At 41.5% G+C, this 24,514-nt stretch overlaps 2 protein-coding genes across 2 annotated transcripts in view; both read right to left on the bottom strand.

Annotated features, from left to right (window-relative positions):
- Window positions 1-24,514, bottom strand: part of LOC134163987 (uncharacterized) — a 612,365-nt gene that overhangs the window by 269,831 nt on the left and 318,020 nt on the right.
- Window positions 15,114-23,653, bottom strand: EMC7 (ER membrane protein complex subunit 7). The gene is made up of 5 exons (XM_062619312.1): window positions 23,408-23,653; window positions 20,340-20,459; window positions 18,282-18,420; window positions 17,659-17,739; window positions 15,114-15,579 (listed from the first exon to the last, which is right to left on the bottom strand). The coding sequence occupies exons 1-5, from the start codon at window positions 23,641-23,643 to the stop codon at window positions 15,427-15,429; spliced, it is 729 nt and encodes a 242-aa protein (XP_062475296.1). The 5' UTR covers window positions 23,644-23,653; the 3' UTR covers window positions 15,114-15,426.

Raw genomic sequence — 24,514 nt, 5'->3', positions numbered from 1 at the left:
TTATTTCCAGAGATTCCATGACTTCTGTTGCTCTCTAGCAACCTCACAGCTGAAGTAGCTTTGCTACAAAATTCATGGAAAAAAAAAAAAAGAACTTTTCATATACAGCAATATACCATCATAAGAAATGCTTGGAAGGAACATAAAAAGAATGCTTCAGAACATAAGGCAGGCTTTAAATAAACAAATTAAATTCTCAGTTTGATGATGAGCACAGGGAAGAAACCAAACCAATCACAAACCACATATATCTTACCACACTAACGTGTGTCTGTGCAGCTGACTGTGGGAATTATCTCTCCTGGGAGTGATGGTTATCACAGATCTCACCTGTCTCACACTAACTACATGACTTAGTTTCTTGATCCTGCTGCTGTTTAAGGAAAATCAATAGCAACATAAATAACACACAGGAGGTGGATAGGGTGGGAACTGAAAAATTTCTACCAAAACAAGACATTTTATTGCTCACAGTTCTCCCCAGGAGAGAGACTGGGATCATATCATGAGAATTAGTCAGATTGCTCAGTAACTACTGAAAGGTTTAAGGAACTGTAGTGTTAAGAATCAATAGTCTAAGAACCTATACAGACTAGAAAACCTGCAATATCTCTTTAACACACTGATTCTGAAATCCATCTTGCAGAGTTTAGAAATTAAGGGAAGTTCACGCACAGGTGGTTTAACTCTTGTTTACTTACCTGTGCTTCAGTTTGCTTAGCTGAATGACCTTTCCTAACTACTTAATTTTAAGCATTCCTGGTTATGGCATACTTGGGTTACTGAGAGGAGATTATCTGTAAGTGCTACAGCAGAACAAGTCCATACACATGTGAAAATTACATTCCTACAGTGTAGCCTAGGAGTTTTTCATCACCTGCTATCTGCAGCCATGGTATGGAATAGCCATAATGCTGTGTTCAACAGCCAAGATCAACACCCCTTGCATTGGCTAGAGAAAGAATACTGAACTTCCTTTCAACAGTAACGATGTGTAGCAGAGCAAGATTTTCAGATGCATTTACATATTTTTCCACAGGTACTTATATATATAAAGGTATAAATACCTTTTCCACAGGTATTTATATAGTTGTCCTGGGTTCAGCAGTAGCAGGCATTTTTCTCCTCCTTGGTAGCTGGTGCAGTGCAGTGTTTTGACTTTCGGCCTGGGAACAGAGCTGATAACAAAGATGTTTTGGTTTGGCCAAGGACTTTGTGAGCCTCATGCTCTGCCAGGGAGGAGGGGAAGCCGGGAGGAAGCAGAGACAGGACACCTGACCCAAACTGACCAAAGAGGTATTCCATACCACAGCACGTCATGCCCAGGAGGTAACTGGGAGTTAGCCGGAAGGGCTGGGAGACTGCAGGGTTGGAGGAGGTATCGGTCGGTGTTTGGTCGGGCTGAGGGGGGCAAGTTATCAGTCGGCTGGTGGTGAGGTGTTGTATTCTCTTCCCTTGTTATTTCCTTTATCATTGTTATTATTGGTGGTAGCAGTAGTGATTTGTGTTATACCTTAGTTACTAAACTGTTCTTATCTCAACCCGTGGGAGTTGCATTCTTTTCAATTCTCCTCTCCGTCCCTCTGGGAGTAGGGGGAGGGAAAGAAGGGGGGGGGTGAGTGAACGAGTTACCTGACTGGGTTTAAACCACGACAATAGTATATATTTATATGGTAATTTTGGTCTGTATTTTGTTCATGAAGGAAGTAGCTGAAGCAAGTAAGCACTGCTAAAAATAGCAAACAGAACAGAGCCCATTTCATGGTTTGGACTTCTGTTGATAAACTCTATTAATATTCCTGGTAAGGCACATTGTTATTCCAAAAATACCTGCTTATTCTAATTTCTAACTTGGAACATGAAATAATTATTAGGCCTTAAAAATATGTAAACAAAAATATATGTAAAATATTAAAAATACATGAAAAAGAGTAGGTAATGTGAGCACCATTTAAAGAAAACCCAACCACAAACAGTGCTTAAGTTAGAAATTTAAGCCTTTATAGCTGTAATCACTTCTTACAAAGAAGCACATTTCAGAATGTGGAAGTTTATCTGGTTAAAAAAAAAAAAAAAGCTATCAAATTTGAACAATGTACAAAAGACTAAAAAAGGCCAATAAGGTACTGCAAAGCTATAAAGGCACTTAATGAGCTTCAGAGGGCAAGTTTAGTCCATCATATATAAAAGATGCATAAACAGCTATAATGTATGAAGAGGAGCATACCGATTTTTTTGTCATATAGATTTAAGATGGAAAGAGGCAGAATTTTTTAAGTGTGCTTCATTCCTATGTGATACTAATGAAATGGGCTGAAAGCAGCTGATAACTTTCAGTGTTAGGCACTGTGATTTGACATATTTCATGAAGGAACTACTTAGGCCGTCTGGACATGTTCTTCAATTTTATATTTACGCCCTCTCCCAAGAAAAAACTGTAAACAGTACATTTTGTTAAGCTTCTGTGTTTTCAATGAACTGTGGGTCATTGCACAATCTTTCTGATATTATTCTCAGGGTACACTTAAAGGGTTTGTAAAAAAAAATCTACAATAAAATAAGCCTTAAACATATTACAAAGAAAGAACTGCAATTTGATCAGATCTTTCCAGGACAAATGACCTCTCTACCAGCTAGCTACCTGGTGATAGAAATAATTGGTTGCTACCACTGAAACCCTTGAAAGCACAAGTGATGTATACAATTATTTCTGCCAGCACCAGGTGAATTGATTTTGCTACAGCAGTTTCAACAAGACGCTTGTTGTCTGCATGAAAATGAAGGGCAAATAGAAATGAAACGACTCTGTGTAATTAAGAGTAATAGCAGAAAAACGAACCAAAAGAGGGAGTATCAACACTACAATTTGAATTAAAAAAAATGAGAGGATTAGAAGGTAAGGTTGCTCAAGGAGTCTCTATCAGCTGTCTAGACATTCACGTGCCTAACATGTGAGTGACCCTTACAAAGCTACAGGTAGAAGAATTATTTTTTAAGAAAGGACCATCTGGATCCTTTAATCACATACCTGGTAACAACACCATGGTTCAATTCTCATCATTTTTGGTAAACATGATGATGGATGCTGCACTTACTCCACCGTAAACCTGTCTTTTAGCAACTGTTCCACCTCTTATCTGAGCTCCTCCTTTTTGTATGAGATGTTTAGCACAGCAAAAACACAACCTCATTAGGAGGCTTAATCTTGATCTCCAATTTCTTTAAATACTCTTCACCTTCAGAGTGTTCTACTAGCACAGTCAAGAAATTAAATCTTTATTAATACAGTTTATACATTTCCCACCATCCAAGCTGAAGCACACCGAACCATCTCTATGGATGGTTGAGAAAACGAACTGGTAAAAAAAGAAACACTCTTCCCTACTCCCAAAAGTTAGTTCAAAGTGTTATCCTGTTCTGATCCCAGGAACAGACAGTATTACTCTGAGTATTTAAATGGATTCTCCTTGCGTCTGCATTGTAAACAGCAGTCCTGTGCCCTGCACACCAGCCTATGAGCTTGGGTGTCCTATTCTACATTCACAAACACAAAAATCCTTAAAAGACTCCAGAGAGCTTCTGAGAGGAACTTTCTAATATTTCAAACAGAAAATATTCCTTTAAAAAACTTTTTCATTTTTTACTTGCTCTGTTTTCAAATAAGTTTCACCACCTTCTATATTACTTTTTGATATTTGTATTCAGGTTTAAAGAATACAGTTTTGGTCAAAAAATGCTATGAAAGTTTTTCTTTCTGTTGTATATTCACCACCATTTGCCCTTGACTGAATGACAGTCTTTAATTTTTATTCCTATCAGCCATGCAGAACCAAGTACATTATAAAAATGAGCTCAACTGTAATCTGTTTCTATGTATCATCAATAAAAGAGCAAAGTTCCACTTGCACAGAAAATTATATTGTCATTAAATGTTCATACACTTATCATAGAATCATACAATAGTTAGGGTTGGAAAGGACCTTAAGGTCATCTAGTTCCAACTCCCCTGCCATGGGCAGGGACACATCACACTAAACCATCTCACCCAAGACTTTGTCCAACCTGGCCTTGAACACTGGCATGGATGGAGCATTCACAACCTCCCTGGGCAACCCATTCCAGTGCCTCACCACCCTAACAAGAAATAATTTCTTCCTTATATCCAATCTAAACTTCCCTATTTAAGCTTTAACCCGTTACCCCTTGTCCTGTCACTACAGTCCCTAATGAAGAGTCCCTCCCCAGCATCCCTATAGGCCCCCTTCAGATACTGGAAGGCTGCTATGAGGTCTCCATGCAGCCTTCACTTCTCCAGGCTCAACAGTCCCAAATTTCTCAACCTATCTTCATACGGGAGGTGCTCCAGTCCCCTGATCATCCTCGTGGCCCTCCTCTGGATTTGTTCCAACAGTTCCATGTCCTTTTTATGTTGAGGACACCAGAACTGCACACAATACTCCAAGTGAGGTCTCACAAGAGCAGAGTAGAGGAGCAGGATCACCCCCTTTGACCTGCTGGTCACACTCCTTTTGATGCAGCCCAGGATACGGTTGGCTTTCTGGGCTGCCAGCGCACACTGAAGCCTGCTCATGTTAAGTTTCTCATCAGCCAACACCACCAACTCCTTCTCTGCAGGGCTGCTCTAAATCTCTGCCCAGCCTGCAGCTGTGCCTGGGATTGCTCCCACCCAGGTGTAGGACCTTGCACTTGGCATGGTTAAACTTCATGAGGTTGGCATCAGCCCACCTCACAAGCATGTCAAGGTCCCTCTGGATGGCATTCCTTCCCTCCAGCGTATCAGCCGAACCACACAGCTTGGTGTCATCGGCAAACTTGCTGAGGGCGCACTCAATCCCACTGTCCATGTCAGCAACAAAGATGTTGAACTAGACCGGTCCCAACACCAATCCCTGAAGGACACCACTCGTTACTGGTCTCCAGCCAGACACTGAGCCATTGACCACAACTCTTTGTGTGCGGCCATCCAGCCAGTTCTTTATCCACCCAGTGGTCCATCCATCAAATTGATGTCTCTCCAATTTAGAGACAAGGATGTTGTGTGGGACAGTGTCGAATGCTTTGCACAAGTCCAGGTCGATGACATCAACTGCTCTACCCCTGTCCATCACTTCTGTAGCCCCATCATAGAAGGCCACCAAATTGGTCAGGCAGGATTTCCCCTTAGTGAAGCCATGCTGGCTGTCACCAAGCACCTTGTTGATTTTCATGTGCCTTAGCATGCCTTCCAGGAGAATCTGCTCCAAGATTTTGCCAGGCACAGAGGTGAGACTGACTGGTCTGCAGTTCCCCAGGTCATCCATTTTCCCCTTCTTGAAAATGGGGGTTATATTTCCCTTTTTCCAGTCATTGGGAACTTCACCTGACTGCCATGATTTCTCAAATATGATGGCCAGCAGCTTCACAACTTCATTTGCCAGCTCCTTCAGGACCCACGGATGGACTTCATCAGGTCCCATGGACTTGTGTATGTTCAGGTTCTTGAGATGGTCTCAAATCACATCCTCTCCTACAGTGGGCCCAAGGTCTTCATTCTCACAGTCCCTGCATCTGCCTTCCAAGACTTGGGTGGTTTGGTCAGAGCCATTGCCAGTGAAGACCGAGGCAAAGAAGTCATTCTGAACCTCAGGCTTCTCCAAATCCTGTGTAACCAGTTCTCCCGAGAGCTTCTGCAGGGGACCTACGTTGTCCCTAGTCTGTTTTTTATTTGCAATGTACCTATAGAATCCCTTCCTGTTATCCTTAACATCCCTAGCCAAGTTTAATTCTAACTGGGCCTTAGCTTTCCTAACCTGGTCCCTAGCTTCTCGGACAACATCCCTGTACTCTTCCCAGGCCTCCTGTCCTTGCTTCCACTTGTTATAAGCCTCTTTTTTCCCCTCAAACTTTCCTCAGCAGCTCTTTATCCATCCAAGGAGGTCTCCTGGCCCTCCTGCTGCACTTCCTTCTAGTTGGGATGCAACACTCCTGAGCTTGTAGCAGGTGATCCTTGAATATTAACCAAGAGTTTTGGGCCCCCCTGCCCTCTAATGCTATATCCCATGGAACCTTACTAAGCAGGTTCCTGAAGAGACCAAAGTCTGCTCTGTTGAAGTCCAGGGCAGTGAGCTTGCTGCACGCTCTTCTCACTGTCCTGAGGATCTCAAATTCGAGCATCTCATGATCGCTGCATCCCAGGCTCCCCTGGAGCGTCACATTTCCAACGAGCCCTTCCCTGTTGGTGAGCACAAGGTCAAGCATGGCACCTCTCCTTGTCAGCTCCTCTATTACTTGCAGAAGGAAGTTGTCTTCCACACAATCGAGGAACCTCCTGGATTGCTTGTGCCGGGCCGTACTGTCCTTCAAACAGATGTCAGGGTGGTTGAAGTCACCCATGAGAACAAGGGCCTGTGAGCATGAGGCTTTTCCTGTCTATAGAGTGCTTCATCCGCAGAGTGCTCCTTGATCAGGCGGTCTGTAACAGATCCCCACAGTAATGTCTCCCATAGCTATATTCGCTTTAACCCTGACCCACAAACTCTCTGTTAACTGCTCACCTGTTCCCAGACAGAGTTCCATACTCTCCAGCCTATCCCTAACATAAAGGGCAACCCACCCTCCCTGCCTGCCAGGCCTGTCTTTTCTAAAGAGCCTGTAACCTTCCATTCCAACACTCCAGTCATAGGAGCCATCCCACCATGTTTCTGTGATGCCTATTATTATGCCTGTAGATGTGCACACACCTCTAATTCCTCTTGTTTGTTCCCCATGCTACGGGTGTTTGCATAGAGGCATCTGAGCCGAGCTCCAAATGAAGCCGGCTCATCGGCTGGAGCGGCTGGGATATCTCTACATTGCTCCGAGCATTTATTATAGGTTCTGGCAACTGACTGGGTGTGTTGGAATGAAATGATGCCCCCCTCCCCCAACACATCTAGTTTAAAGCCTCCTTGACCAGTCTGGCAAGCCTCCTACCAAAACTGCTCTTTCCCTTCTTTATCAGACCAGCTCCACCAGCCCCCACTAGACCTGGCCTACAAACTTGGGTCCCGTGTTCAAGACACCCAAACCCCTGACTATGACACCATCCTTTTAACCAGTTATTAACCTGGCTGATCATCCTAGCTTTTTTTAGGTCCTCCCCTGTATCCTGGAGAACTGACGAAAAGACTATCTGAGCTCCAGAGCACCTAACCACCTCCCCCAGGTCTCTGTAGTCCTTCTTTATGTTCCCTAGGCTACTACTATCTGTATCCCTAGCACCCAAATGGATCTCTAGAAGTGGGTAATAGTCAGTGGGACTTACTAGAGCAGGCAGCCTTTCTGCCACATCCCTGATCCGTGCCCCTGGTAGGCAACACACCTCCCTTGAGACAGGGTCTGTCCGACAGACAAGTGCTTCTGTTCCTTTCGAAGTAGAGTCCCCTACTACTACGACCCGCTGCTTTTTCCTGGCAGCACCAGTAGAGATCTTCTCTACCAGTGCACCAGCCGGCTGTTTCTGGCTTGAGCGCGTTTCCTCATCAGCCCCCTGCAGGACAGCAAAGCGGTTCTGCGAGGGGACAACGGATTTAGGAGGAAGCCGCGTGAATTGTCCTTTTCCTCCCTTTTTTTTTTGTCACAGTATCACAGTATGCTAGAGATTGGAAGGGACCTCAAAAGATCACCTAGTCCAATCCCCCTGCCGGAGCAGGAACACCTAGATAATGTTACACAGGAATGTGTCCAGGCGGGTTTTGAATGTCTCCAGGGAAGGAGACTCCACAACCTCCCTGGGCAGCCTGTTCCAGTGTTCCGTCACCCTCACTGAGAAGAAGTTCCTTCTCAAGTTTAAGTGGAACCTCTTGTGTTCCAGTTTGTACCCATTACCCCTTGTCCTATCATTGTTTGCCACTGAGTAGAGCCTGGCTCCATCCTCGTGACACTCCCCCTTTATATATTTATAGACACTAACAAGGTCACCCCTCAGTCTCCTCTTCTCTAAACTACAGAGACCCAGCTCCCTCAGTCTTTCCTCATAAGGGAGATGCTCCACTCCCTTAATCATCTTCGTTGCCCTGCGCTGGACTCTCTCCAGCAGGTCCCTGTCCTTCTTGAGCTGAGGGGCCCAGAACTGGACACAATATTCCAGATGCGGTCTCACCAGGGCAGAGTAGAGGGGAAGGAGAACCTCTCTCGACCTACTAACCACCCCCCTTCTAATACACCCCAGGATGCCATTGGCCTTCTTGGCCACAAGGGCACAGTGTTGGCTCATGGTCATCCTGTCGTCCACTAGGACCCCCAGGTCCCTCTCCCCTACACTGCTCTCTAACAGGTCGTTCCCCAACCTATACTGGAACCTGGGGTTGTTCCTGCCCAGATGCAGGACTCTACACTTTCCCTTGTTATATTTCATCAAGTTATTCCCTGCCCAACTCTCCAGCCTGTCCAGGTCTCGCTGGATGGCAGCACAGCCTTCTGGCGTGTCAGCCACTCCTCCGAGCTTAGTGTCGTCAGCAAACTTGCTGATAGTACACTCAATTCCCTCATCTAAATCATTGATGAATATATTAAATAATACCGGTCCCAGTACTGACCCCTGAGGCACTCCACTAGTTACAGGCCTCCAACTAGACTCCGCCCCATAGACTACAACTCTCTGGCTTCTCTCCTTCAGCCAGTTCGCAGTCCACCTCACTACCTGATCATCCAGACAACACTTCCTCAATTTAGCTGTGAGGATGCTGTGGGAGACTATGTCACTAATTTCCAGCGTCCCAGGTTAACGGCCTCCCTCTTTCCTTCATGAGCTAGAGGTGAAGCTCGAGGCCCCTGCACAGTTCGGGCCGGGAGCAAGCATTCCTGCTTCCTCTCAGCTTCCCTGACATCTCGCAGCCTATTAGCAGCATCCCGCAGCTCAGCCCCTGCTGCAGGAGCACCTCCACCAGGGAGCACCGAGTGCAGCCCTGATCATTGTGCACCCTCCCCTCACGGGACCAGTGCAGGCACTCTCTACACTCCGAGCTCTGCACTGCAGCCTCCCCTCTCACCGGCTCTGCCTGGGTGCCTGCGCTGGCCACCGCCGGGGCAGCCAGAGCAGAGCTCCCGGACCGGGCCCTGCTCACACGCCGAGCGCTCACCATCCCGCTCGCCTGCCCGCGCGAACTGCCTCGACGCCCCCAATCGCCCGCGCTCCCTGGGGCAGGTTTTTACCCAATCAGGGCTGGTGCCGCTGCTCCTGGCTCCGCCCCCTGTTAGTCCCTGCTCGCGCCCGCTGAGCTGCCGGCTCCTGGGCAGGGCCTGTCGAGGATTTGAGGCTCCCGGGGGCTGGTCTTCCCCCCGCTCCGGTGTTGAAGGCGTCCTCTCTCGAGCTACTCACCTCCGCAGTTGAAACAAACTCTTCCACAAGGGTCACTGCCTGAATAATCTGAAGGAATAACCTTGTAATTTTAAAGGTCGACAGGTTTTCATGAAGAATCAGTATTTATTCTGACAGAGGATTTAAATTCTTCATGGATTTTGAAACAAGAAGAATTAAAAAACCTAAACATCTGTTTGTGACCTCAAGAAGCTTCCACTAGCTTAACCTGAAAGCAGACTGAAACCATACTATTCCTACAGGCAATTTCATGACTGAAAAGCTCTCTCAACGTTGTATTATTTTATAGTTTATGGTTTGAATCACCAGATTTTACACATGGTATCAAGTTCAAAATAGTCATTAAGGCGCTGTCTTTACAAGACATAGAAGTGATGAAAGCAATAATTTTGAAAATCTGGGTATTTTTTCACAATTGCTTGCTTTTTGGCACTTAAAGTGTAACGATGTGTTTTGTATTTAGTTTGTCCATTGGCAGACTATCACACAGAACGAAGCCTACACTGATAGTGGGGGAAAGGTGAATTACTGTATGGCTAGATTACACCATTTAAGGAAGAGCCTTAAATAGGGGCCCATTTTTTTATATAGTGCCTGAAGAAAAAACTGATAAACTTGATCTCTTGAATGTTACAGCAATCTTAACCAGCTGGAAAGAAATGTGGGATCACTGCTTTTTCTTCTCTCATGTAGGTAACAGGCTAATGGAGAAGACTGTGCTCTCTTAACAGCTGTGACTAGTTATGACATACAGACATAGAGGAGTAATGAAGTTGTCTGTCATCCTCATTGGCTCTCTTATAATCATTTGTCCATATATGCTAGCACTACTGCCAATGTTACGATCACCTAGAAAAAATGTCTATAGTACATCACAAAAGCATTTGTCTACAATTTTCTGTGAAGATATTTTTTGCAAATCTTAGTATTTTGGTCAAATCTTCCATGACAGAAATCCTTAAAATTTCTTCAGACTTTTTCATGTCTTTACATTACCTTGGGGTCTTTCTTCTTTATGCTTTCAATCATCTATAGCTTCAAGTGTCTTACTACATAAAACACTGCAGGAGATCTTCCCTGGGAATCTGCTGATTCACTCTTTTAAGTTTGTGCAGTAGTTGCCAATTCACTTTTGGATATGCCAAATAACAACTCTCTCAGTAACTCCTGGATATGGTAGGGAAGTTGGCATGGGAAACAGCTCCTGAGATGCAGTGTCTATGCACTGTTCTGGAGAGTAGAGCATGCACAGAAGTTGGCTATTTTCCTAATAAAATAGGAAAATATGAAACAAAAAAATCATAGGAATACAAGTTCACTATATACTATCAATAGCAGCAGGATTAAGGTCACACATGATGTCCTAAAAACGAAAGTGAAATCCCTTTAAACCTTGGCACCGCTATCACTATTAGCCTGTAAAAATAGGGTACTTTTATCAAACTGTGAAACAAATTTTGTCCTCTTTGAGCTACTGATCACACAACCTGTATGCAATTAAAGGTCCATTAACACCCAAGTAAAGATGCTTAAATGGATCTTAGTGATTTAATATACTTTTCCCTAAATTGGAAAAGAATATATAAATTGCCTAATTACTTTCGAAACCTTGATGTGGTTACTTAAAAGGGCTGCTTTCATAAATATGTATGAAGAATTACATAAAAATGCTTAATGAAGGTGCTTGTTAAGATTACTTACTGGATGTTCTTCAATAAGCTCATAGCCAGACTATTTGATACCTGTTATTTATTACTAAATATATCCTTACAATTACTTTTGAAAGACAAGCTTCTCACTTTATAAATAAAAAAATGAAATAGAAATCATAAATGATGTGCACAAAGCCTGACAGTTGCATCAAAATCCAAGGCAATTAACCGTAGAGTTCTAAATTCTCTTCAGAAATACAAATCTTAACCTCAAGCCAACCTTTCTCTTTGAGACACCCCATTTACACACAGCCATTATCATCCCCACTTCATCAAAATGATAAAGAGCACCAACAAGTATTTTCTGCTTAAAACAGTGAGGTATCTATACATGAAATTTCTTCTTTACATGTAAAGAAAGGACACATCTTTGATGAAGCAATTGATAAAATTGTTTCAAACTGTTCTAAACACCTTCCAGGCCATCTTAAATGACTAGTAGTTGAAACAGACTTCAGCAAAACATGTCTCCTCTCCCTTCTACACTACCTGTCATAAACTAAGGAGACTCATTCAGAACATGACTAATTCAGCTCTTGGGCTATACATCCTTAAGATGCAGTGAGCTGATGGTATTACTCACATTCACTGCCAGAAACAAATAATAGTTCCTGCTTCTGACTGCATGCCTCTGGTGCTTACTTTCTGCTGGCACTGATACTTCTTTGATCCTTCTGTAAGCTCTCTCAAACTCTTCTGCAAGCTCTCAGAAATCTAGCAGAAAGATGGCCAGATTTCTTGTAAAGTCAACAAATGGCAAAGCCTGAGAATTACCAGAACTTGTAGGCAGAAGGTAGCAGGATTACATAGTCCAACCTGAGCATATATGGACAAAGCAAGTCTTCCTCCTTTTGGCAATGAGAAAATCAGCTTGTCTATAGTCCAAGCAGATTCTGTACATCTTTGTGTTCTGAGGTAACAGCTTCTTTGACTTACCATCTGCCTTATCTGAAGTTTGGATTGTTCAGGTAACAGGTATCTGTGGGTGGGGCAGGATTTTCTGTTGAGGAAGGGAAGGGAGGAAAGCATCAGGATAGGACACTGAACCCTATCCTGATGCACCAAGAAATTGCCTGGACCTCAATACATCAGTTCTGAGAGAAGTGTTGACTATTCTATATGCTCCTTCAAAAGTTTTATTAGATCCTCACAATTCCTGTCATTTTTTTTTTACTCTGAACTCTTAACAAAGGCTTTCATCTTTTCATGGCTTGAATTCTCCATTCTTTCTCAAAGACAGAACAAGACTGTGAACAGATACAATGAACAAAGGCACAAATACTGCTGTTCTTACCTTTGTAACAGGGAAAAATGCATCAGTATGATTAATTACTGAACAAACTGTGATTAAAACAAGTTAATGCGATTTGTCATTCCGGGTACTGTTAAACAAAAGCAACTCATAGCTTGTACTTGCTAGGACAGCACAGTAACAAAGCTAGTTGCTCCATCTGCAAAGACCTGCTCCCAGTTTTTCCTATGAATTTTTCAGTAAAATGCTGCTGGAAGACAATGGGTTTGTTTTGTTTTGTTTTCCCAAAGGCAACATGGCACTCATTTCAGTAAGTCCTTCTCGTAACAATATCCAAGACTCTCTTGTCTCTACTGGATATATTTTACTTAATATACAAAACAACAAGACCATTCAAGAAGCTTCTTTGGTAAAGACTGAAATATTTCATTGTCCAGAGAAACACTGATTCTCGAACATCTTAAAAGTTGACTCAATCCTATGAATGAGTACTTCATTTTTCACAGCATACTTCTAAGTATGTATTATAAGACAATTTACAGCCCTCCTAAGTGTTTGGCAGAACAAATAAATGCCCTAGAATCATTTTTTCTTCAGGTGTTATTTTCAGGCGAATGTTAAATACTGGTTTTGGAGTCAGATATTCATTACCCATACTGCATGGATACTATTACCTAAGAAGTTAGTAATTTTAAAATTGGAAAAGAACATCTATGCTAATGGGGTTTGGCAGATATTGCTGTTAAGTTTAAATTGTAAACGTTCATCTAGTGGAAAACAATAATTTTTTTTCACCTTTTCTGTGAAGGTACTGGGTAGATTGAAAAGATATTCCAGTACAGACACAGAGGCATGCTCAAACAATGAAGTTTTGCCAGTTACTCAGCATATCTAGACAGCTATATATCTGTGCTGAAGTAGCTAGCAGGTGAGCTCGCCAAACCACTCTCTATTGTTTATCAACAGTTGTGGTCTAGTGGGCAGGTCCCTGAGGACTGGACATTGGCTGGCATGTTGAAGCCTCTCTACAGAAAGGGCAGAAAGGAAGACCCTAGAAACTACAGGCCTGTCAGCCTGATCTCAGTGTCAGGGAAGGTCATGGAGCAGATGATCCTAAGTAAGATCATAAAGCAGGTGCAGGAAAACTAGGATATCAGGCACAGTCATGAACAGCAGGTCCTGCTTGACCAACCTGATCTCCTTTTATGACAAGGTGACATGCCTGGTTGATGAGGGAAAGGCTGTAGACATTGTCTATTTGGACTTCTAGTAAAGCAGTGTCTCCCACAGCATCCTCCTGGAGAAACTGGCTGCTCATGGCCTTGATAGGTGGATTCTTTGCTGGGCTGGAAACTGGCTGGATGGCAGAGCCCAAAGGGTAGTGGTGAATGGTGTCACATCTAGTTGGCAACCAGTCACTAGTGGTGTCCCTCAAGACCTGGTGAGGCCCAGGGTTGTTTAACATCTTCATTGATGATCTGGATGAGAGGATCAAGCGCACCCTCAGTAAATCTGCAGATGACAGCAGGTTGGGTGGGGTGTTGATCTACTGAAGGATAAGAAGGCTCTGCAGAGGGATCTGGACTGGCTGGATTCATAGGCTGTGGCCAATGGTATGATGTTCAATAAGGCAAAGCGCCGGGTCACGCACCTGGGCTACAACCACCCCATGCAATGCTACAGGCTTGGGGAAGAGTGGCTGAAAAGCTAGTACCTGAAAGGAAGTTGTGGTGAGGAGAGGGTCAGTCTCTTCTCCCAAGTAACAGGTGACAGGACAAGAAGTAACATCCTCAAGCTGTGCCAGAGGAGGTTTAGATTAGATATTAAAAAAAATTTCTCCACCAAAATGGTGAACAGGCTTCCCAGGGAAGTGGTGGAATCACTGTCCCCGGAAAACGTGTAGACAAGGCCCCCAGTGACATGGTGAACTTGGTAGTCCTGGGATAAATGGACTTGATGATCTTAAAGGTCTTTTCCAACCTAGTTGATTCTATGATTTTGGAACATAATTTAAAAGATTAGTGGGACTTACCTTCCTAGTGTACTTCTAGATTTGATTTTTTAAATTTTGTATTTAGCCTCAGATCATGCTACTGATAAAGTGAACAGTGTATGACATATCATACCACTGATAAGCCCATAGAAAACTGTAAGAACCAAAAGTTTTGCAGAAGTCATAATACATGTGATTTAGCAAGGGAAGATCCAAGATAAATGTTCACCATGTCATAAAGATACCCTAGATTCATAGCTAACCTGACAGAGATTAACACTTTCTGATGCAGGATACTTTGTTTTACCCTCCACCAAAGCACCAAAGCGCTTTTAGTAGAAAGTAGATCAGAATTAAACTGGGTAATAAGAAGTGGAAAGTCTCTAAACTAAAGTGTACAGGCAGCAAACACTGTAAAATAAAATTATATTATATGTCAACATATGAAAACCTGACACAGCAAATTACTTAGTAAACCCATGGCTCAATTTTGGAAGGATTTGTTAATTTCAGAACTCAACAGCAAGTATAAGACATTGAAAGCAATCTTAAGACTAAACTGAGAGGAGATTTAGATTAGGTATTAGGAAAACGTGGTGAGATAGTGGAACAGGATGCCCCATTCCTAGAAGTGCTCAAGGCTAGGCTGGAAGGGGCTTTGAGCAACCTGGTCTGGTGGAAAGCATCCCTTCTGATGGCAGTGGTGCTGGAACTAGATAATCTTTAAGGTCTCTTCCAACCCAAACCATTCTGTGAGTCTATGATTCACTTCTATTGTCTTCAAAAAAAATGTATACATTGTCTTATGATTAAGACATTTATTACTGTTTAGCACATCATATAATTTATAATAATTCTCTACAGAACAATATAGTTAATTCAGTGTCATCAATAACTTTATACAGATACAGTATTGAAGCCATGTCCTCTTGCTGTCAAGTACAAAACAGCTTATATAGACAACAAAAAGCTACACACCACAGTTGTAGCATACCATACTGTGTGCCTGATTAAAGTTTACAGTAGTGGCGTTTTGATCTTTCAACACAAATAAACACAATACCACATAACAAACAGTTGTGCAAACTCAGGCTCAGGATGAAGACTTTAACTACCTCCTTTTTCCAGAACTACTTTTCCCTGCTTTACTGCTGCTACTACCAGACTTGCTAGAAGATTTTGAAGAGAAAAGTCTTGTCATGAATTCAGAGACATCTGGCAGCTCATGGTTGGAATTCAGCATGTTCATTGACTGCTCCATTTCCTGCATGCAAAGATTAGATTAGCTTGTAACAATTCTGTTTGTTTCTAAGGCATCAATTATAAGATCATATCAGGAAGATGTCAAATTTTCACAAATATCGTTTTACTATCTGTTGTTCTCTAGGGTACATATTGCTACATATTTTTATGCAACCACAACCAAATGTCCAGCTACATACACAAACACAAACCCCCAAACTAAAAGCACTGGTGTATGGAAAAAGGTAACCATGTCTTAAGCAGTCTTACAGGGCAACCACCCAATTAAAAAAAATTGAAAGGAAAAAAATTACATTATTTATTTTTAGCATTACTTTCCTCTGTCTTAAAATTTTAGCTTTTGTTAAGATTTTCACATCTGTGTTCTCATAATTTTCACATATTTTTGTGTATTCAAGTTAGCATTGTTTATACTAAATTTAACATTTAAATTTTTTAATCTGTTTGAAGGGATTAGATACTTTTATTGCCTTACTTTGTAACATCAAGCTGTTAGTGTTAGGTTTTCTTTTATTTCATGAAAGGAAGGATTTTAATGACACCATATACCCAGCTAAGCCTAATGTAACTTCAGAGTTTAACATAGTGGCTCTGTGAGACAAATTAGTACAGTTAAAACAAACCAATGAACCATGAAGTACTTTTAATGCGTACAACAGCTGAACTGCACATCCACAATGTGATAATGCTTACAGTAATTGCCAATTTCATGTGGGATTGTCATCGTGCTCTTCTAGTTACCATTCAGAATGATACAGCTTGAAGTGTTTTGAAGGTACAAATGAAGCAAGAGCTGTAGCCTTTGTTACTATTGCATCTAATACTACATCTGTACTTCATGCCTCTACAACAGGCACAGTTACTAAATTGTTAACTTTCTATACATAAAATACTGTGCTGATCCCATAAGGAAAAAACAAGCTAACTTGAAAAATGTAATACATGCTCCATGCCCTCCACAGCAAACTGAAGTTGGATATACACTTAAGAATTTAATACCTGGTCATCTAGAGAATGCCACTACAACTAAGTTCTTAAAAAACTACCTTCTCCTACTCTTTAAAGATAATTTAAATTACAAGCAAGATTCTTTCAACTTAAAATTTCTCCTTAACAAGTCATATCAATCAGCTAAGAAGAACTAAATCATCAGAAATTTTGATGGTTTACCATTAGAACAACCTGTCTGTAAGCAGTGTCAAATCAGTTAGAAAAGTAAGGAATAAGTGATTTTTTTAAAAATTAAACTTTCAAAGTTCAGTCTGAAGACCATGCCATGGATATCTAACAGATCTTTGTATCCATTTTTTAATCAAAGCCAAAAGAGCATTTCAAAGCTCTGATACGCTTTTTATGGATATTACTTTAAATTAAAAAAATAAAATACTCAGACACCTATAAAGTACTACTGAAGACAGTGGTCATTTAGAGGAAAAGGAGCTTAAATTAACCAAACCCTCAAAAAGCAGCCACCCATGACAGCCAAGGAATACTTCCAAAAATAAGAAAAGATTTAGCAAACACCTTGAATCTCCATTTTGTCCTAGCCTTCTGCTATTCGGCATTTTGCATGATAAAAGGACAATAAATAAGACAATTTAATGACTACATTAAGACTCCATATCTGGCTTTAACAGTCTTGTAAGCTATATGCAGTTTAGGTTGATGGATATGAGAACCCCATATCATACTCTTCCCCACACACAACACTTATGAAACGATGTCTAAAAATGAAGTGCGAGATTTCAACATAGAAATACACTGGAAATTTACAGAAAAAATAGTCTTTGAGGAAGTACTAGTCTTTGTACTTATTGCTCTAAAGAAAGTCTGGAAAACATCATTCATACTGTGATGCTTTCAAAGCTATGCCAAACAATTCTGTGTTGTACTGTTTAACAGCCCATTCATGAGTCAAAAATGTTAGAATTCACTGTTAGAACAGCAACACTGTATTAATTGAATAAATTATGCCTATTAAGACTTCCTTAGAAGTCCAGGGTTTTTTCTTATTACCTTTCTGTACCTTAAAACCTCATTATCTTTGCTCTCTATATCTGTATCAATTGAACACACTTACCCGTCTCATATCAGGATCACTGGTGTTGACAACTTTAGGCAACAGCACAAATATCAGTAACGGAAGAACCATCATCATCACCTACACAGAAAACAGCAAATCTTTCTTCAGCTTATTTATTGCTCCAGACATTTTCAGACATACTGACATAAAGCTTTTAGCTAAACAGCCAAATTCTAGCACTACTGCATTCTGAGTCAGTAACCCCGTAACAGTAATCCATTTGTCAGGGAAGAAACTTGATAAGGAAGTATTATGTTTTAAATAACATATTTCAAAGTCAGATCATTAAAGTAAATGCCTGCTATCTCTTTCAACTGTTGTAATTAGAATCCTGCAACATGTTGATCTCCACACTATTAGAACAGCGTCATGTTGTCAAAGGAACCAGACTATGGGCTATATTCAAGGACATACAGTAATAGAATAGGTATACAGGGGAGGAGAGATCATAGAAAAACTTTCTATTTGTAAATAAGTAAAAACCAAGGGAGTAAAAAATTTCTTTCAGAAAAGTAAAGTGTGCACATATTTTCTTAATTATTTTATTTTCGGTATTCTGAAGAATAGCTGTATTTGCATCTTCAGCATACTTTTAACCTTTTTGTGTTGCCTGTACATACCATAGGGTTCATGAGGAAATCTGTCCATCCCCAAGATTCTCTCTTTATGAAGTATGAAGGAGGTCCAGAAGATTTCATCTGGAGGGGGTATGGCAGCCTGACAACTTCAGAGGGTTTGATGTAATTCACATATCTTGCTCTAATGAGCAAAATGTAAATAATTATAAATACAACCTTTAACAAAAAAAAATATTCTTTTTATAATATTCCAAACAAAGTTTCAGCCATAGCCTACAAACAAAACTATCTGCTAGGCAGTGTCAGCCAGGCTTCACTTTTCAGAAGCTAAATTCTCTTAGCAGTGTACTGATATTTTACCTTTTTTCCAAGCTAGCTATTAAGTAGGCTGAAACTTGATATGGAAAACAGACCTGTGTATCAGAAACATCAGAACTATTTGTTCAGATGCGACTTCCGCAGAACATCTTATCCACCTTGGTAACAAGCAAGTAAAGGTACAGTATTAAATTACAGCTTTGAACAGTGTAGTGTAGCTCAAACAGAGTTTGCACAGGACAACAATTATTTATATATGAAGTTAATACTACCTTTTCCCTAAGCGACTTACTTTGCATTTATCAATACTGTATCTCAGTCTTTATTACTTTATAAGGTCTTTCCATAGTCCTTCAATAGTTCTCTTCACTTCGGCCCAGTAATTAACACAGTTACTTGGTACTATCATCTAACTTTGTCACTCTTTATCCACTTTTCACTATTTTTATTTACCTGCCTCATGCAATTCTTGGGATGACTTCTTCCCATTACAATTTCCTTTGAAATCTGCACCAAATATCAATCCACAGGATGTCTTTACCTCCTACCTTATGACTATTATTCTCTTCAAAACTTGAGATTTTCAAGTATCCATACATATCCATTACTCACATGGTGTTTCTTCTAAGAATTCCAGTTTGTTTTTTTTTTATTTTTAAGGCAGAACTTTCCTTAGAAAAGCCCTATGTACCACATTTTTTCATGCATCTCCCAACAGTATTCCTCATTATACTTTCTACCTGTTCGTCTGGTAGAGATGTCAAGCCAACTAGTACTTTACTCTGCAGATATATCCTACTAATTTGCTTAACATCAAATTTGTTTACCTCTAGTTCTCAGATACCAAAACAGTGCTAAGATATACACACTATTGTGTATCTCATTCACCGAGTTCCTTCCATATTTGTTACCTACCAATTGTTGCAACCGAGATACTGCCTTACAAAGTACAAAAACAAAGATTCCATAACATTTTGGGAAAAAAAAAAATCTAAGCAGAAATTGTGCTATTATTATTATTGCACTATTTGCACTGATTCAATTTGAGATTTCAATTTTTAACCTCCCCTAAAAACACTGCTGCAGTGTTTATATTGATGTTTGTACTCCTAAAATGTAATGTATCTTTTATAAGATACTGTAAAAGACAAACCTGAAGTTACAACACTACATGGGTTCCTGTAAAAGAAAAATGAACTACAAACATGTTCATTTAAACACAATCACCTTATTAGATAGCTATTTTTCTGTCTTACTTACTGAATAGTGTGCAGTTACAGATGCACATTTATAGTTGCTAGGGATAAAGTATCCATTTGTAGCATTAAAAAAAAAAAGGCTAACAAAGAAAGGTACAGAAATACTGCAGGCTGGCAACTACTAGCACTTGCCAGTAGCTGTAAGGAGTATCTTATGGAGGTGTAACAGAAATATTTCAGAATTTAGAATTAGAATGAATTAAAATGTCATTATGCCAAGTGTTGACAGAACATTTACTAAAAAAAAAAAAAAAAAAGGAAAAAGGGAAGAAAAGAAGCTGTGTAAGAAAATAAAAGTAAACAAACACAACTGTTTTAAACCATTCCCTCTTACTTAAGGTCATAAATATGAAAGGAAAAAAGAAATCAAACTTCAGATTTTAAGAAATGTGAACCTAGAAGCATTGTTAAAAGCTGAAATATATGGTCTGAAATGAAACATCAGATCTGCACTACTGTTTACATACTACACTGTCAAGTATACTTAATAGATTAATTCAGAATCAAATCAGGAAAGGCTCACCTCATTTTGCCTTTTGAAGTTATGTCAACTCGCACAGGCTCAAATTTATGAGCTGGAGATATAACTTCCACTACGTAAGATCCTGAAGGCACATCATGAACCACAAAACTTCCATCTGTCCTGAAAAAAATTCAGAATGTTCCACTACATTTCAATACACTTCACCACACTAGAAGATGCTTTTTTTTTTTCAAGAAGGAAGTGTAGTAGTATTATTTCATGTTATAAATCTTCACATAACAACTACCAAAAGGAAAACTTAAATCATGCAGCACTTGTAATGTCAACCCCCTTAGAGTCATGAATGTGTGCCACAACAGTAGCTGAAATTACCAGTTATGTTAAGGATTTTCTCATGCTCTCAAGCTATTGTCCTGCTGGAGGAGTAATTTAATAACCTAAGTAATATTTGAAATGGTTGGATTTCAGGTACTCAGATGATGGCAGAATCCAGTATTCCTTCCTCCTTCCAGAATACATATAATGAAGTTTACTTTGCTTCAGTACTTCTGCTGGAAGCATAAAAAATATCCCCAAACCGACCTAAAAACTGACATCCTCCACAGTGTGGGTAGGTATTAAAGATGACTTGCAATGCACAGAAATTGTGGTTTGTGCCTTTATTGCAAATTAGAGGATTTTACTTTTAATTGCTCCCTTCAAGACTAGCCCACGCTAGAAAGCTCTATCACAACAATAAGGAAACTAAGAGCTCTGAAGATATATACAGAAGGGAATTTTAGACAGACTGCTTTTATGTTAAAATGTGAAGCTTTAATACTCAAGTGAAAATATTAGCAAAAAGATACTTTAAAGCTTCAGCACCAGTTGCCATAAAGTACAGAAGCATGTAGTTTTCCTCCTACATGCTTCACGAAGTTCTGAGGAAGAAAAAACTGTGTTCCCTTCCCTTTTAAAAGGTTAAGATAACTCTCTTAAAAGACCCAAATTTTAAACAAAAAAGCTGTTCAAAGGCGGGGGGGGGGGGGCAGTTAGACCTGATACATTAGAAACTTGCATCAGGAAAACAAATAATGAACACTCTTAACCACTGAACTCTCAAAAAGAATTTTATCCTCATGTCCTTCACACAACTTCTCTCTCATAAAGACCTTCCCACCACAAAATCAGAAGCATATGAACAGTACTGTCTAGGTGGGTTTCAGTAATGATGTGAACACCTAAGAATGCTTACACTATTTTATATTGCACCTGCTGTAAGGATATTTCCCTATGAACTCCTGTTTTTTCATTCTTTACAGTATTATTTTGACAAAATCCAGTTGGTTTGGTTTGTTGTTTTTTTTTTTAATTTATTTCTATGACTAAGGAAATTCTCACTTCATATACGCGTCTTCAATACTGCCTTTTAGAAGAAAAAAGTTTCACTTTTATTAATGGGGAAACTAACCAGATTTATAAAAATGCTTGTACTGGAGAACGACTTTTGAAATAATCAAACGGTGTTGCTATGTCAAATGATAATTTTTCTCTTGGTAACTGGAATGACATCTATGTAACATATACTCAAAACCTGCCTGATAGTGACAAAAGATGGTGACAAATACATCTTCTGATATTATCAAATACATTTAAATCTATCACTGAAAGTGAAGCATCTTTCTACTGAGCCTGAAATACCACTGTTATTTAAGATAACTGTTCTTTCTTCTAACAGTTCTTACTAAAAGTGTACTATGCTCAATACATGGGACAAAAAAATGCTACTGAACATTAAAGCATTCTTGCTAAAATGTGCCATATTTATGGTAGCACAACATCTACAGGTATGATTATCAAACTCAGTAACATATAACATTAATTGCTTGGCTTTGAGTTATATCAATGTAATTTGATAAACCCATAAACAGACATATCAAATTAATGTGATTAACAGAGAATACCTAGATTATACTGTCATAAATATAGTATGCTCTTAACTAAGGCTATTTCCTCACATTTCAGACAACTTAAATTCCAAGCATTTGGAAACTTACCAACCCCATGGTATTTATTAAATCAGCTCCTAAATATTATGCCACGCTCCAACAATTTGGTTGTACCGGCTTATGAGGTGCTACATTGACAAAACTCTTCCCAGTTTTGCAGAGTAAAATCTGTTGTGTTAACCAACTGACAATTCCTAGAGTCAAAGTTCAGTTCAACTTTTATTGCAAACAACTGAAAATTACTGGTACTGTGAGACGGTGTATCTTAAATTGTTCTCTCACTTTAATACATTTTTTGGAATTACCTTCTATTATTGAAACTATGATATTAGTTGAAATCTTAACTCTGGGGACATTTTCTGCCTTAATATCACTACACCCTTTGCTGATCTGTACACCCACTACCACCAGAGACTGAATAAGCTAATGTGATTCTTTACAGCTTCCAAATGCATTTGCATGATCTTGTGTAAAAGAGTATAGCCGTAAATCTCAAAATGGCTTCCACGGGTACAGTAAGTATTTTACAGGTTCTGTAACAAGTAACTACAACTGTAACTTTCTGCCACAAATTTTTCTCCAGAATGAATGACATGAGAGGGTTTTAAAAAAGAAGTAACAATTTACACCCACAAAAGCCGAGGACACTGTACTCCAGTACTTAACGCAAACGTGTGTTGTTTTTTTTTTTTACTTATAACTCAATTCCAGCTTTTTGACTGCTAAGAAGCCAGGAGCCCTTGTCATCAATTTGGCTGCGTCTGCAGTAGCCTGACAATACCTACAGCACGCCGGTTCCCACTACAGGCCTAGCTGCTTCTACCGCCTCACAAGGTAAGGCGCAAGTGTACCAGTAAAGCCCAACTGGGAGGCTAGATGTGCATCTACACAGCTGCGCGCTGCTAGGCAGGACAGGCCCCTAACTCGTGTGGAGCTGTCCCGCTCTGCCACCGCTGGCCGCCATCTTACAGCCCCGGCAAGAGAACGGAGGCTAAGCGTGTCAGAGGTGGTGAGTACCTCCGAGCGGCACCCGCAGACGGGAAGACACGGGCCCAAACCCGGCGGGGGAGACGCTCCCTCCCGCGGGGGGCCGAACCCCCTGCCCCTCCCGCTGCTCACTTCAGGAAGCCGACGTGCTCCTCCCCGTCCACCAGCACCCGGGCCCCCGAGATCCAGTCCTGCGGCTTCACCCCGGGCACCACGGCCCGGCCCTCGATCTTAAACCGCTCCCCTGGGCCGGCACCGCCCGACGACTCCGCCGTCCCCACCGCCTCCGAGCCGCGGGCACCATCGGGCAGCGGCGACGTAAAAAGACAGAGCAGCGCCAGGCACGCAACCCCGCGCCTCGCCGCCATCGCTCCACCGCCTCCTTCCGGCGCCGGGGCGCCGGCCCTCCCGCATGCGCTGAGCGACAGCCCTCGCGGAGGAGCAGCGCCGCCACCTTGCCGCGCCTGCGTTCCAGGCAGCGAGAGACCGGCGCGCAGTGAGGTGACGTCCAGCGCACGGGCAAGCAGCGGCGGAGGCGCGCGGCAGGGTGGTGCCGCGGCAGGGGCGCTGCAAGCCTAGCGCCCTCTGGCCTCTTGTGCGTGCCTCTGCAGGCCGCGGCTTGCCGCGGGGCCGTGCCTCTGTGCGGCGGGAAGTTGTCGCCCTCCGGCACGGGCTGCGGCTGGGCCTCAGGCCGGGCAGAGCCCCACAGCCCCCTGACTGGGGCCGATGTAGCTGCTCCGGGGCTGGCTGTCGTGCAGATAAGTTGTCCCCGCGCCTAAGAAGGGGATCGGGTGTGGGTAGGGCTCCGTTGTTTTTCAGTTGTGAGTAAAAATGAAGGGTGAGGTAAGGAGTGACCTTACCGCTCTCTACAGCTACCTGAAAGGAGGCTGTAGTGTGTTGTGGGTCAGGCTCTTCCCCCAGGTAACAAGGAATAGGACAAGAGGTAAAGGCTTCAACCTGCACCAGGGGAGGTTTAGGTTGGATATTAGGAAAGATTTGTTCACCAAAAGGGTGATCATGCATTGGAACAGGTTTCCCAGGGAAGTGGTGGAATTGCCATCCCTGGAAGTGTTCAGAAGCCGTGTGTATGAGGCCCGTGTCATGGTTTAGTGGTAGTCTTGGCAGTCCTGGAATAAAGGTTGGGCTTGATGAACTTAAAGGTCTTTACCAAGCCATTTGATTCTAAGAATTGGCTACTTAACATGTGGAAGGACACAGATAAACCAGAAGAATGTGTGT

Source organism: Pezoporus occidentalis, unplaced genomic scaffold (genome assembly GCF_034315485.1).
Source record: "Pezoporus occidentalis ecotype Australia unplaced genomic scaffold, CSIRO_AGI_Poc_V1 ctg21, whole genome shotgun sequence".
In the NCBI taxonomy this organism is placed as follows: Eukaryota; Metazoa; Chordata; class Aves; order Psittaciformes; family Psittacidae; genus Pezoporus; species Pezoporus occidentalis.
Note: the sequence above shows the minus strand (reverse complement) of the source record. Positions and strands in the feature narration are given on the sequence as shown.